This window comes from Sinocyclocheilus anshuiensis, unplaced genomic scaffold (genome assembly GCF_001515605.1).
Source record: "Sinocyclocheilus anshuiensis isolate Anshui unplaced genomic scaffold, SAMN03320099.WGS_v1.1 scaffold1170, whole genome shotgun sequence".
NCBI lineage: Eukaryota > Metazoa > Chordata > Actinopteri > Cypriniformes > Cyprinidae > Sinocyclocheilus > Sinocyclocheilus anshuiensis.
Window position 1 is genome coordinate 1,615,693 of NW_015538055.1, and position 15,803 is coordinate 1,631,495.

At 36.5% G+C, this 15,803-nt stretch overlaps 1 protein-coding gene across 1 annotated transcript in view; it reads left to right on the top strand.

The window, feature by feature from the left end:
- Window positions 1–15,803, top strand: part of LOC107683407 (protein furry homolog) — a 49,703-nt gene that overhangs the window by 9,721 nt on the left and 24,179 nt on the right. The window contains exons 4-29 of the mRNA XM_016479463.1: window positions 1,217–1,356; window positions 1,814–1,904; window positions 2,261–2,340; window positions 2,464–2,544; window positions 2,939–3,107; window positions 3,355–3,447; window positions 3,675–3,773; window positions 3,862–3,963; window positions 4,055–4,158; window positions 5,883–5,991; window positions 6,300–6,386; window positions 6,466–6,637; window positions 7,443–7,575; window positions 7,725–7,832; window positions 8,089–8,107; window positions 9,043–9,225; window positions 9,310–9,396; window positions 9,759–10,018; window positions 10,795–10,984; window positions 11,089–11,213; window positions 11,783–11,840; window positions 12,138–12,229; window positions 12,340–12,512; window positions 13,111–13,271; window positions 14,614–14,724; window positions 15,244–15,398. Coding sequence (XP_016334949.1) covers window positions 1,217–1,356; window positions 1,814–1,904; window positions 2,261–2,340; window positions 2,464–2,544; window positions 2,939–3,107; window positions 3,355–3,447; window positions 3,675–3,773; window positions 3,862–3,963; window positions 4,055–4,158; window positions 5,883–5,991; window positions 6,300–6,386; window positions 6,466–6,637; window positions 7,443–7,575; window positions 7,725–7,832; window positions 8,089–8,107; window positions 9,043–9,225; window positions 9,310–9,396; window positions 9,759–10,018; window positions 10,795–10,984; window positions 11,089–11,213; window positions 11,783–11,840; window positions 12,138–12,229; window positions 12,340–12,512; window positions 13,111–13,271; window positions 14,614–14,724; window positions 15,244–15,398 — 3,182 coding nt within the window. The remainder of the gene's footprint in view (window positions 1–1,216; window positions 1,357–1,813; window positions 1,905–2,260; window positions 2,341–2,463; window positions 2,545–2,938; window positions 3,108–3,354; window positions 3,448–3,674; window positions 3,774–3,861; window positions 3,964–4,054; window positions 4,159–5,882; window positions 5,992–6,299; window positions 6,387–6,465; window positions 6,638–7,442; window positions 7,576–7,724; window positions 7,833–8,088; window positions 8,108–9,042; window positions 9,226–9,309; window positions 9,397–9,758; window positions 10,019–10,794; window positions 10,985–11,088; window positions 11,214–11,782; window positions 11,841–12,137; window positions 12,230–12,339; window positions 12,513–13,110; window positions 13,272–14,613; window positions 14,725–15,243; window positions 15,399–15,803) is intronic.

Sequence of the window (15,803 nt, forward strand, 5' to 3'; positions counted from 1 at the left end):
AGAGAAAGAGAAAGAGAGAGAGACAAAATTTGAATTTGTAAAATTCTAAATGTAAAAATGGAATTAAATAAAAGAAAATTGAAATTAATTCATTATAATTTTGCGTTGGGGCCAGAATGAGCAAGCGGAAAAATCTTTATTGTTGAGCTTTGTTATATGATTATAATTCTCAAGCTCTGTTTTTACAGTTAACTCATTTGTAAATGAATGAGAAAAGTATCTGTAAAATGAATAAATGTATTAAATGTCCCATTTTTATTGCAAAGTTTCTTTTCAATTTGATTAAAAAGTGTACAAACATAAATATGATATAAAATTAATACAAATATAAAATATAAATAAAAATAAAATTATACATATATTTAAAATTAGATTTTTTAAAATGATAAATGTAAATATGGAATTTTTATTTTCAATTCATAAAAAGTACAATTTTAAGTTTGCATCCAGTCAGGGCAAGTAAAAAATCTAAACCAAAAGCCAGACTAAACAAGCGGGGGGACAAAATCCTTATTTTTTTCTTTGTTATTTGATTATTATTCCTAAACTTTATTATTACAATTAACTAATGTGTAAAAACGAATGACAATAGTATCTGCAAAATTAATAAATGTACAAAATTTAATTTTAATTTAAATTGAGTAAATGTATTGAAAACCCAGAATGAAAGGTCTTTTTTTATTGCTGGCTTGTGTGTTCCCTGCCCTGAGTTTGCAAGTTCGTTTCTGTATGCACGTATATGTGTGTGTGTGTGCGTGTGTGTGTTGAAGGCAGGTGAATAGCAGCCTCATTCAGAACTCACAGGGCTGCGTTTGTACCCATGATCCCTTGGGCTTTTCAGCAGCCTCACTGAGAGGGGATTCTTCTCCCAGGGTTCATCAGGGAATGAAGGGCTCGCTGTGTTCACCCTCAGCCCCTGAACACCACCCTTTCTCCCTCCCTTTCCTGTGTGTCGAGTCCTCACCAGGGACCGCCTTTCCTTCCTGCTCTCATTAACCAACTCCCTCCTCTTTTCTCACTTTCTTTGCATCTTGGATACACATTTAAGACACATGCTCGCACAATGTCCCTGCTTTCACCAAGACCACCTCCACACTCAGAATAACTTTCTCCTGAATATGCACCATGAAATACATGGCATACATACAAGTACTATGCACTAGGTGTATTTTTAGTTTGTTTATATGGATATTAATACATGTTCTCCTTTTTTCAGTTGATCAGCACAATGAGTTCTCTGGCTGAGTATTGCCTGCCATCTATCTTGCGCACCCTGTTTGACTGGTACAAAAGACAGAATGGAGTTGACGATGAATCCCATGAGTACAGACCACGTTCAAATACAAAGCCCAAAAAGTGAGTCCTGTTTATATCTCTTAGATAAGGCTGATCATTTAAGCTTAAAACAGTATGATTTAGTTAATTATGCATAGTAGAGTTAATTAATGCAAATCTGCCTCATGCATATTAAAGACCCATGAATTCCAAATTGGAGTTGTGTGGGTTTTGCTAAGGTCTATTAGCTTTTAAGCCATATATGTAATATTTTTATTAATATTTTTGCAATGCACACTTGGCCTGATAACTTCTATCTTAACGGGATGATTTGACACAATAGGGCCAGAATGGCCCAGTGACATCAGATAGCCAACTGGGTGTTGAGTGATGCTTCTGTGACTTCTGCTTCCTGTAGCTGGAGTGCAAAACTCCATTTCATCATTGAGAAATGATATTTTAGTCTGTGAATGTGTGAGAGGGTGGGAACAAAATTGGCTTACATAATCTGTTTACATTCGCTGTCTCTTTTTCCCAGTGATGAGCAGCAGAAAGATTATCTGCTGGAGAGGAGAGACCTAGCCATCGACTTCATCTTCTCTCTCGTGCTCATAGAGGTTCTCAAACAGGTAAAACACACTGTGATTTGGATCTAAATAAGTTTAGATGCAAATATATCTACCAGACATTAAAGATGTAACCAAATATCCGAGAATGAGGAGAACTAAATGTTTATCTATGGATTATCACCAAGAATCTATGGTGGTTACTGCTGCTTCAAATTTTATAGCAAATTGTGTTTCCTTGGGCAACAAAATGGCAAATGTAGCCATAGATTAAGGTTTACAAGAGATTGTTGATGTACAATTTTGTGGTTATTATACAACAGTGTTTGAGATCACAGAAAGCCATAATTGGCCAATCAAAACCAAATATTCCAGAGAGCCATGTTATAAAATGTGATACTGTTTGTGTTTTTGGCCAGATGCCCCTCCACCCAGTTGTGGATGGTTTGGTCCATGAAGTCATTAATTTGGCTTTTAAGCACTTTAAATATAAAGAGGGGTAAGATACTTTTTCCTCATTAGAATAGAATTCTCTATCAGATGCATTTAGTAAGATGTATAAATGCACATAAATTCATACATCTTTATTCAATTACATTTACATGTGTTTTATTATGACCAGGTATCATGGTCCCAACACTGCCAACATGCATATTGTAGCTGATCTCTATGCAGAAGTAATTGGAGTCTTAGCACAAGCAAAGTATGTACTCATAAATCTAACAATGACAAAGTTATTTTTATTTAGAAATGTGGAGCTGTGTTTTTTGAAACATGCTATGAAAACATGCTAGGTCTGGAAATCAGCCTTTTTGAGTTTCTAGATCTTCTTTTATTTTATTTTATTTTATTTTACAGTAGACAGGGTTTCCACAATCATGGAAAACATGAAAATATCAGGAAATTTTACATTGTAAAACTTACAAAAAAAAAAGTCATAGAAATTAGTAAAATCTTAAATGGTCTAAAGATTTTTTTCCTACCTTACATTATAGCTAACATATAATCGACTCGATTTCTCTTTGTAATTGCTTGTTAAGAATAAAGCTTGCCCTCAAGCCAATGATTTATCTGTCAATCATCATTTCTTTTTATAGATTTCCTGCTGTTAAAAAGAGGTTCATGAGTGAGCTGAAGGAGCTCCGTCAAAAGGAGCAGAGCCCATACGTGGTCCAAAGCACCATCAGCCTCATCATGGGCGTGAAGTTCTTCCGGGTGAAAATGTATCCTGTAGAGGAGTTTGAAGCCTCCTTTCAGTTCATGCAGGTAAATGTAGAATATAAAGACGTTTGGATAAGCTTCCTTTCACAAAGCACAACACTGCTACTGTATACTTTTTATTAATTAATATTTTTTTTGTTTGTTTCATATTTTATTTGTTATATTTATTTTTATTAATTTATATTGAATATAGAGACTTAGATAAGGCTATAGCGATAAGCTCAATGATATTAGCTCTCAAGAACGTGAAAGCTAACCGTTTTTCTCAATGCTTTGCTCCTTTCTGTTACAGGAATGTGCGCAGTATTTCCTGGAAGTGAAGGACAAAGACATCAAGCATGCTTTGGCTGGACTCTTTGTGGAAATTCTAGTTCCTGTAGCAGCGGTTAGAGAAATGTTATAAAGATCTGTCAACACTCTGCAAATTGGATGTTATTTACATGTATTTTGAACATTACAAACCACTCGCACATCATCTTATATGACCTGTTGGTCCAGTAATTGTTTTAATAACATATATAGCCATATGTCACTCTTTTCAATCCTTATTTTTGTAGAAATGTGTAAAAGCATTTTGATCCTCATTATTATTGTCTTTCCGTTCTTTAATAGGCTGTTAAGAATGAGGTGAATGTTCCTTGTTTAAGGAACTTTGTGGAGAGCTTGTATGATACCACCTTGGACCTTTCAACAAGAAAGAAACATTCTCTGGTCAGTCTGGTTTTCATAAGATAATAGTGTTTCGTACTGTTTGAGTGCACTTTGAACATCATGTACCCTTCTCTCTGTTTTTTTTTAGGCTCTGTACCCACTAGTGACATGTCTACTGTGTGTCAGCCAAAAGCAGTTCTTCCTCAACAGATGGCATGTCTTTCTCAACAACTGCCTCTCCAATCTGAAGGTATGTAGTTTTTATATTTGCTCTTTATTTATTAATTTAACTCAAAAGCACAAACTGGATTTCTCACGACATACACTCTTCATCATTACAGAGCAAGGACCCTAAAATGGCACGGGTAGCACTAGAGTCCCTCTACCGACTGCTGTGGGTCTACATGATTCGCATCAAATGCGAGAGCAACACTGCGACACAGGGGTAAGCACATCCGTGGTCTGCTGCTACTTGTATTGAACCATGGATTTAAAGCCACTACTAAAGCGCCCACCTGAGACCCCCAGAGACAAGCCGTGGGTATGGTCGCAGTAAACTGATTTTGCATAATACGGTCCATCTCATGAATGCCAGCTTTCTTGGTGGAGTTCTACAGGGCTGAAAAAAATAAATAAATAAAACAATTCTGTACCCTACCCTACCCCACCCATGAACCCGGGGTGTGACCGCAACCCTCAGCCCTTCTCATTGGCAGCGAGTAAACAAGCAATACATTACAGTCATCGTGCCTCAGGCCGAGGGGTAATTACTGACAGTGCTGCCAGAAATGGGTGGAGAAAGGAGAGAACCAGAAGGGAGGCTGGTGGTCATGGGTGATGGGTGTTGGAACGCCAAGATCGTCCACTGGGAATCAAAAGCTTGGCAAATTAAACCATATACACACCCATGTTTGATCTTCAGGTCAAGAAATGAACATTGAACAATTGTAGATGTCTTATGCAGCTAATCCATAATAGATCGATTGGGATTTATGTATTAGTATATGGTTGACGTTGTTTGGGAAAGGATGTACATGCCCTTATAGGATTTCAACACCAGAAGGGGAAGTTGTGGTGATAGTTTTTGAACTATGGGGTATGTATACAGCATACAGTAGTATAAACCGAACACTGCATACATACTAAATAAAGTACTATATATGAAACGGTATGCTTTATGCAACAGAACAGATTTCAAATAGTAGTATGCTACCTAAAAAGTAATATAAAATGGTATTTGGCATTTTTATTCAGTTTTTGTTTTATCATATATATTTCAACTTTTGGCAGATTGTTCAAATAAATAAAAAAATAAAAATACAAATTTAGTATGTAGTAAAAATGTAGTATTTGATTCCAAACAAACCTTCAGTTTGTCCAGTGTTTTTTTATTTTTATTCTTATTTTATTCAGCAAGGATGAATTAAATAGATCAAAGTGACAACAAATACTTTTACAATGTTACAAAAATTACTTTTTGAATCAAATGCATTTTTTTTTTACTTTCTATTCATCAAAGAATCCTGAAAAAAATATATCAAAGTTTCCTCAAAAATATTAATCAGCACAACTGTTTCCAACATTGATAATAATAAGAATTTTTTCTTAAACACCAAATCAGCATATTATAATGATTTCTGAAGGATTGTGTAAAAATATTTCACAATATTACTGTTTTACTGTATTTTTGATCTCGTAAATGCAGCATTTTTGAACATAAGAGACTTCTTTCAAAAACATTAAAACAATTTACAGATCCCAAACTTATTTAAGAAGGCATTTTAAATATCTAAAGCATGGGATGGGAGGTTAGTTCTGGAATCACAAGGATCATAAAATGCTCAAATTAGGCAGAAGAACTGGTGTTGGGCCAGTTCGCTGTTCTTCAGATGTATTTAGAGAGATGTATTGCATTATAGCAGGTCATAAATATCAGAAACCTTAGATTTGCATGCCACATACCAAGCTGTGATTTAGGAGTTTACAACCACTATGAATAAGCCAAAGAGGACAAACCTCGCTAAAAAAAAATAATTCACAAATAGGCCGTGGCTCAGGTCTGCCACTGTAATGGAATGCTAATTATAGCAAGCTATCTGTGTCACTATGCTTTGACCTTCTTTTAGTGTATGTCAGTGCCTGATTCTAAACTTGATCTCATCCCCACAGCCGCCTCAACTCGATTGTGACGAACCTGTTCCCTAAAGGATCCCGCAGCGTAGTTCCTAAAGACATGCCTCTCAATATATTTGTTAAGATTATCCAGTTTATTGCACAGGTAAGTCTGCGATTAAATGACAGACAGGTCTACAACTAAGACCTAAATGCTAATCTGTTGTTAGCTGTTAAACCATTATACAAGACCTAATTCTCGTTTGTTGTGAAAACAGAGCATGTGTCTAAGGACAAAGGATTTAGTGTTGTTGCCGAAACAAATGCGCAAATGACAGCTAGATTCCCATCCAAATTTGCAAGACTACACATATTTAGTGTTCCTGATGCAGCATGTGTTCAAATATTTACATTTCGCATACTGCATCGTTGCAGATGTGAGTAGCATTTCCTCATTCTTCTTTTATCTTACAGGAAAGACTTGACTTTGCAATGAAAGAAGTCATTTTTGACCTACTGTGTGTTGGGAAACCTGCAAAAGCCTTTAGTCTTAATCCAGAGGTAAAGTATTGTCAAATTACAATAGATGTAGAAGCTTTATAATGTAATGGCACTCATATCTTGATTTCTTGTTTTGTAGAGAATGAATATAGGTCTCAGAGCATTCCTGGTCATTGCTGACAAGCTGCAGCAGAAAGATGGTGATCCCCCCATGCCGAACACAGGGGCCACGCTCCCTTCTGGAAACACACTACGAGTCAAAAAGACATTCCTGAGCAAGCCTCTGACTGACGATGAGGCCAAAGTCATAGGTGAGTTCATCTGTTGTACTTCTAGAGGAATAATTTCTATATAAAAAAAAGGCTGTTTATGATTTTTTTTTTGTTAAATGAACAGCACAGGCATTCATTTAGCACACTTTTCAAGCAAAACATTTTGCAAAAAAAAAAATTGAAACTTTTATAATGTGTGAATAATATTAATGCAAGAAAGATAGCATGGAAACTTTTCAAACATTTAATTTAAATTATATAACAAATATGAAGATACTTCGTTTGCCGTTTCTGCAGATTTTGTTGTCTAATGCAATGAAATCCATACACTTTTTGTTTATTTGTGGATAATTGTGGCAAAACTGAGGTGCATAAGCTCAGACTGATAAGGCCTACGATCAATCAGTTCCAAAAAGGAATACAAAATCTGTGGTAATAGAAAAGAAAACAAGTTGTTAAAAAGATTGAATCCGAGATTTGACAATTATATAGCATAACAAGAAATTTATAAGCAATTTTTTGCAGACTGATCATTTTTGACTGGGAACACCAGGTGTAACAAGGTGCCAAAAAATCCCCAAAAAGTATCAAAAAACAAAAAGAGAAGTTATGTGTGAGCAAAGTCAGTAAGTTTTAGTCCAATCCAATAACATTAACTAGCATTTGTGGAAAAAAAGAAAATCCTCTTCGGATCAAAATGACCGGAACACAACAAGGTTTGACCAAAAATATACAGAAAAGAAATTGTCTTCTTGATCATATTGATTGACATTTTCTCATTCAATTCTGTTACTATTGAAGAACATGCCAGTCTTTTAAAGTTTTGCATTATTTCAACCATCAGGAATGTCCATCTATTACCCCCAAGTGCGGAAAGCTTTAGACAACATCCTCAGACACTTGGATAAGGAGGTTGGCCGCTGTATGATGCTGAGTAACGCACAGATGCTGAATAAGGAACCCGAGGATATGATTACGTATGTCATACACAACACTCTGTCAAATAATCTTTCATCTGGTGTATCTGATACTCTACACACACCTGTCTGACGCATCAGTCCAAATCCAACGAAGCTTGAGCTTGTCAGTGCACTTAGCTCTGTTTGATTTCTCTTTATACTGACAGGGGCGAGAGGAAACCTAAGATTGACCTCTTTAGGACATGCATGGCCGCCATTCCACGCATCCTTCCCGATGGCATGTCCAAGTCAGAGCTCATAGACCTTTTGGCTCGGTGAGTGTGTGTATATGTTCAATGGATGAATGGGCGTTTAAGCAGGAAGCATTTGCTTCAACGAATTGCCCAATGGTCAGGTTTCCCGAAAGCTTCAGTAATGTGATCCCTCCCAGCCCCCAGCTTGAATAGGATGTCCCAGTGCAATCTGAGTCAGGGCTGGTCTAATCAGACTTAATTCTTCATGTTCAAGCCATTAGGTCAGTGATCTAGTTCAGTGTAAAGTTGATCTCTCTGTGAACTTCCTCCATTGGAGCTGGAGGGACTTCTGCTCTGTAATGGAAGATCTTGGAAAGTATGCTGATTATTTATGAGGATTGTGCGTGATACTATTTTGATATATATGGGAACATTTTAGGGACACACACACACACACACACACACACATCAGGCTACTAAAATTAAAACTAGAACTAAAACCATTAAACAACAGCAACAGCAAATGTTTGCTACTTTAAATAAAATAAACATGAAACTAAAATAAAAGAAAAGATATTGTTTTTATTTCAGCTAGGTGTCAAGGCATCATTTCTCATTTTCTTTTAGTTTAACTTGAAGTACAAAAATAAATACAACTGAAATAAAAATTCAACAATATAGACATATTTAAAAAAAAAAACCTAATAAAAATGACAAAACACAACAAAATTACTAAAGCTTTAAAATTAAAATAATACTGAAATAATATCCATGATACTAAAATAATACTTTTATATACATAGAAAACATGTATGGAAGTAAAGTGTCTACTTTTATGTTTCAAATAACTTTTGTGAAAATAAAATGTCAAAATATGGGTGAAATAATGTTCCTTCGTCATTCAGCGTAACACATTGACTTGTACTTTATAAAATATATGAAAGAATATGTGATCATACTACATTTTATTGTATTGTTAAAAACTGTTAAAAATTTGTTAAAATATTATATGATTAAAAACTTTTCTTGCTAACAAATGAGTAAAACCTAGTGGTTTGAAGGATAGTGGCAAAGATTGGTAAAAATTTCACATTACAATTAATTAGTTTTTTTGGGGCTGCACTGTGTCTTTTAATATCAACTATTTCAACGTGTGTGTTTTTTTGTTTTTTTTTGCCCATAGGGAATAACAAAAAAATCACAAAAAGATCTCTTAAATCTAAGTATAATATAATATAATATAATATTATATAATAATGTAATATATACAATATATGTTTGTTTATTTTAGTTATTACAGAGTAGCTCTGGCTCCAGACTGCCTGCTGAACGGACCCCTCACTCCACAGTCTTGCATGCTGTTGAGGGTCTCGCTTTAGTGCTACTGTGCTCCTGCCAGACAGGCACACGCAAACTAGCTGTGTCCATCCTTCGAGAGGTCCGCCAAATCTTCCTCACCATTGGGCAGACTGAGGTAAGAGCCTGACTTGATCAGATATAGGCCTTTGAGTATACATCCTCTCAGTTATGGTTGAATATGGTCTTTTTTTCTACACAGGAAGATGAAAGGCCCATGATAGATGTACTGGACCAGCTGAGCCCAGTGGTGCTCGAGAGCTTTGCCCACGTGGCGGTGGCTGACTCGGTGAGTGCCTCTCTGTTCAGTCCTTTGCGGTTTTGCTCAACATCTACAAAGTGTCTTCTGTTCTGAGTTTATAAGAAAGTCTGTTTTACTTCTCTGACCTTGGAGTTTAGCGTATTAGGTGATGACTTGTACAAACAATGATTTAAATAAGTTCAGAATCACATAGATACTGGATATCAATACTAAATTGGCAGATTCAAGAGCTAAATTTAGCATAAATCAATTTTGTGTTTTTGTCTATAATGACCACATTCTACAAAATTCTCCCAAGATTTTGGTATTAAACCAATTTTCTTTCATTACACTGCTGAGTTCTCTACATATGTGGCTACTATGATCTCTTCCCTTCCACTTCCCTGCAGGCGTCTCTCCCCGCTGGGCAGCATGCGGACCTGCAGTGGCTGGTGGAGTGGAACGGATCTCTGGTCGGCAGCCACTATGACGTGCGGAGCCCATCTCGTGTGTGGATCTTGGCACAGTCTCTGAAGGAACCCTGGGCTCTGTGCCTCTTCAGCCTTCTGAGACAGGAGTACCTGCCCAAGCACTGTCCCACAGCGCTCAGCTACGCCTGGCCCTACGCCTTCACCCGCCTGCAGCTCCTCATGCCTTTACTCGAGCCCAGGTGAGGGATGGATAAAACAGTTTGTTTTGTAAATGTTTCTGCATTGTAGCTTTAATTATTGTGGCTGCCTAATAGGTTATGTAAGCATTTAAATCTAGTTGACCAGGCTTTAACCTCAGTAGGTGAAGTGCAGTAGGAGTTTTTAAAGCATGAACTCTATCTCTATCTTTAAGTTTAAGCTCTTAATGGCTTCCTGTAGCCACTTTTTATTATGTTACTGCTCTTGTTTAAGTGGTTTTGCCTCTGATAGCAGACTCTGTGCAGTCCTATTTGGGTTACTCTTCTTTTTATATACAGTACATTCATAATACATGTTAACTCAACTTAAAGTCAAATTGATATAATACCCAACCGATCAAAAGTTGAAGAAAAAAAAAAAAAGAATGAATACTTTTATTTAGAAAAGATGCATTAAATTGATCAAAAGTGAGAGTCAAGACGTTTATAATATTGCAAAATATTTCTGTTTCAGTTAAATGGTGTTCTTTCAAAATTTCTATTCTGGATCCTGAAAACCAAATCATGTTTTCCACAAAAATATTAATCAGCACCTGTTTGTAACATTGATAATAATAACAAATATTTTTTAAACACAGTTTAACATTTTAGAATGATTTCCGAAGGATGTAACATGTGACATTTAAAACTGGAGTAATGGCTGCTGAAAATTCAGCTTTGCCATCACAAGAATAAATTACTTTTTAAAATATCTTGAAATAGAAAATAGAAGTTTTAAACGGCAATAACATTTCACAATATGAAATGTGATCTCTTAGCAACCCAGTGAACGCCAAGAAGACAAGCTCAGCTGGTTCAGCGGACACTTATGTTTCTCTCTGGAGAAACTATCTGATTCTGTGTTTTGGCGTGGCCAAACCCAGCATCATGAGCCCGGGTCATCTTCGAGCTTCCACCCCTGAGATCATCACTCCCAGTACAGACAGCAACAGCAGCTACGACAACAAGGTGGGTGGGGCTTCTTATGCATGGCGCACCAGTCATGTCTACAGTCATGCGCCCCATTCATTAATTGACTTGATGGAATCACTGATTAACATCTTATTCATTAGATCCTGGGCACTCCGTCTGTGGCCTGGCTTCTGAAGCAGTTGGTCCCTCTGATGCGTTCAGAAAGCATTGAGATCACAGAGTCTTTGGTGCTCGGATTTGGCCGCACAAACTCACTCGTTTTCAGGTACTATGTAGCATATATATAAACATTTAAGATCTCTAATGATGTAACTGGTAGACATTTAGATGGGTCAAGTTCCTACAAGATGCTACATTCTAATAGTGCCATGAAATTATGCAACCAACTCATTTTTGATTATCACACATTATTGTTTTTAATGTGCTATGTAAGTCAGCACGTTTTTTTTTTTTTCAGATAAGATGTGAGCAGCACCTGATGTTCACATTCTTGTCATACCTCTGTTTTGCTCTTGTCAGGGTTTTTGAATTCCTTGACTTTGATAAGGCGATGCACAAACACTACATTATATTTAGACTTTGCGTGAGGGCCATTTTCACTTGACTTCTACTTTTAGTTATAATTATAATTTTGACATCATCTCTAAATCTGAACAAACTTCCAAAGAAGTGATCAGATGTCATATTATATTAGTTATGTCTGCTCATTTCAGTTCTTGGAATCATAAAAAAGTATTTATGGGAATAGAGCAATTATTGCTCTATAAACCCTGGCAACACAGTATCGATTCTTCTTTCACCTTATTGATTTCATATTTGTTGTGTCTCGTACAGAGAGCTGGTTGAGGAACTGCATCCTTTGATGAAGGAAGCTTTGGAAAGACGACCTGAGGTCAGATATATACAGTTATACTTTTTTAATAAAAAATTTTTTCAGTCAGATCAGCTGGTATATGCCATAACTTGTTGTACTGTAAATGGCTCGCTCAAGCAATGCATACATGACTTATCTTGCACTTAAAAAAAAACTGCAAAAAAGTCTCACAGTACAAGGTTCCTACAAACATAGAAAACCTCTAAAATGTCAGGGATTTTTAAAAATGCGATTTCCAGATTTGTAAATTAATCAAATATATATTTTAAATATTGCAAGTGTCTATAGTAATTTGCTTCATAATATGTCCTCTAGAATAAAAAACGGCGAGAGAGAAGAGATCTGCTGAGACTCCAGCTCCTCAGGATCTTTGAGCTGCTGGCGGATGCCGGTGTCATTAGTGACAGGTGAGAAGGATGTTATTATTATGGATTCTGTTCTCTGGCCACCTCCATTTCGTCTCATTATGAACTTGCAGGCTATAAAACATGAAATGATCCCTGTCTCTGTCTCTCAGCACTAATGGAGCGCTCGAACGTGATACCCTGGCCCTGGGCGCTCTCTTTCTTGAGTATGTGGACCTGACCCGGATGCTTCTGGAAGCTGAGAATGACAAAGACATGGAGATTCTCAAAGACATCCGAGCTCACTTCAGCGCCATGGTGGCCAACCTCATACAGTGTGTCCCAGGTGAAGAGGAAGCAAAAGACATCTCACAAACTCAGTATACAATTAATGTCAACACAAAATCACAATTTAGCCCATTTTCTTTCTTAATACACATTCTTGTTTGTGCACAACACATTTAATTCATAAATAGTCACAATATTGTTCTTTCCATTTGAAACATTTATTCCTCACATTAAATAATGACATCATACTGATGGTCATGCAGTTATATTTTGCTCTGGGAAGCGTTCCACATTTTCTTTGTTTAGGAAATGGGATTCATTGCCAGGTTACAGTGTATTCAGTCACAGGACTCCTGACGTCAGTCTTGATTTAGACTCCCAAGTGGAGACACTGCCCAAAATAGCAGTAGATTAGATGAAGAGCCAAATCATGGGCAAATGATGAGTCGCACAACGGCCAGTAATTTTGCATTTTCTTTCCTATAAAAAAATTTTTAACTAAAAGTTTTTAAATGAATTCAAATTGTTTAGGCACTATCACAAAATATTTTTTCATGAAGGTGTTCCTGTAGCCCAACTTGCATTGATAAAATGTAAAAAATTTTTTTTAAACCTAATACCTCTCTTCTCCTCTCCTTGTTTTATTTGTATCATAGTGCATCATCGACGTTTCCTCTTCCCTCAGCAAAGCCTTCGGCACCATCTCTTCATCCTTTTTAGCCAATGGGCTGGACCCTTCAGTATCATGTTCACGCCCCTGGATCGCTATAGTGACCGGAACCATCAGATCACTCGATACCAGTATTGTGCTCTTAAGGTAGTGAAGACTACATTTATATAATGTATAAATTTATATATTCATACTGTGCAGTTTCCATTACACAGTACATTTTTAATGGGTTTTCATTCCAAATAAAAAAGATGTATATTATTCATCATTATTCATTTTATTTATAAGTACACACTACCGTTCAAAAGGTTGGGGTTGGAGCCTTTCACAAAAGTTGCATGTATTTGATAAAAAAAACAGTAAAAACATTAATATTGAAAAATAGTTTTGCGAATTAAAATAACTATGTTCTATTTTAATATATTTGAATCAGGAATGCAGTAAAAACTATTTATTTGATCAAAGATACAGTAACAATATTGTGAAATAATATTACAATTTAAAATAACTGTCACACAATCCTTCAGGAGTTTTTTTTGTAACTACGGAAAAGTCTTTACTGTCAATTTAAATTAATTAAAGGCATCCTTGCTGAATAAAAGTATTAATTTATTTAAAAAACTCTTACTGACACCAAACTTTAAACAGTAGTGTATGCATGATTCAAAATGTCATAAAGAAAATATTAGTTCAAAGAGGAACATTAGAACAAATAATAATACATTGAAAATATTAAATAAATAATAAAATACATATTTTTACATATATATATATATATATATATATATATATTTATTTCTTTGGAAGAATCTACATATGAAAGCAGTGGAATGGGATGATGTTTAACCCTGGCTCTAATTTAAAGCTTTGCTTGTGTTGCTAATTTAGACCACAGACATATACTCCACTAATTTTATCTCCAGAGGTCTACTTATAGCCCAGGAAGCGCTGTAGTCATTTACAGTGCAGGACCTCAGTGTGGACACACATGCCAAAGAGACAAAAGTGGGTCCATTAAGTGATGAATGAGTCCATTTGTGATGACAGCACATATGTGCTCTGTTTGTCTGTGGGAACCCTGTACTCATAATGTTGGCTCTCTGCAGATTGACGATGTGTAAACGTAGTTCACGTTGGGTTTGTTCAGGTTCGGATTTCTGGAAAAATTACACCCGCCTCTAAAGCTATATTGTTTGTGTGTGTACATGTAGCTTCTTGTATTGCCGTGAACCCTTTCCCATAATGGAAAGGCGGGTGTTGTAAGACGACCATATACAATGTTGTAGCATTTGTAAAAGGTGTGTAATTTCAAGACCCTGGCATCATTAAAAGAAACAAATGTCCAGAACATGAAATGAGTCCTATGAGTCTCTTCTCTGTTTCTTTGAAGTATTTTTTTTTGTTGTTGAACACAATAGGATGTGATTTCCTCAAAACAGGAAATTCCAAGTTTTGCATGAAAGAATGTTGTTTTTTCTTCCTTTCATAGGCCATGTCGTCTGTCCTTTGTTGTGGTCCCGTGTTCGACAACGTAGGGCTCTCTCCTGATGGCTACCTCTATAAGTGGCTGGATAACATCCTTGGCTGTCAAGATCTGCGGGTATGTGGCCAAACACTCTGAAACAACATGACCCACATAGGTCCTCAATCGCTCCTTTGGTGTTGATAGCACTAAACCAACACAACCATCTTTAAAATGATTCTCAAAGTGTGCCTTTTGACCCAGTGCAAATTTGCTCAGGGGCTTTTCATAAGACAAGCCACTTTTCTTAGATGTCTCGCTCACTCTCCCTTTCTCAGCTTGTGAATGAGCGATGTTTTCATTGTTCTGCAAATGTTGATTCTTGAAGTGAAAGTCTGGCTTTGTGCCCTGAAATATTTTGTTGAGTTAGAACAAGACACTACCGTTCAAAAGTTTGGGATCAGTAAGATTTTTGAAATGTCTTTGATGAATAGAATGTTCAAAAGAACAGCAATTATTTGAAATAAAAATATTGTGTAACATTATAAATGATTATCTAATTAAAATGACCTAGTTTCTCCACCAGCTAAGGTGGTTTTGTATCACCATTCACATCAATGGATAACATATGTGATCCTCTGATCTGATTCTCCTCAGGTGCATCAGCTGGGCTGTGAGGTGGTGGTTCTTCTGCTGGAACTTAACCCAGATCTGGTGAATCTGTTGAACTGGGCCGTGGACCGATGTTACACCGGCTCCTGCCAGCTGGCCTCTGGTTGCTTCAAAGCCATCGCAACTGTCTGTGGTAGCAGGTACGCTGGGGCCTGAAAAGCCAGAGCAAATATAGAATTTTCCAGTTGAATGCTTTTTTTTCAGGTTTATTTGATAAATAGAAAGTTCAAAAGAACAGCATTTAAAAATATAAAATAAAATCATAAAATAAAAAATATTGTGTAACGAAATAATGATTATCTAATTAAAATTAGAGATGCACCGATCGATCGGCCAGGGATCGGATCGGTGACCGGCCGGTCAGTCTCATTACTTTCCGATTCTGAGCCGATCCGTTTTGTTACCAGCGGCACAGGCAATAACATCAGCCGCGCATTCTCGCTTTCTTCTCTCCGACGACCCCTTCTCTCACACACACGTCTCATTCGCTCCGGTTAAATAGTGCTTGTATTGCGCATTATTTTAGTCATTCCCGCAGGTTTCAC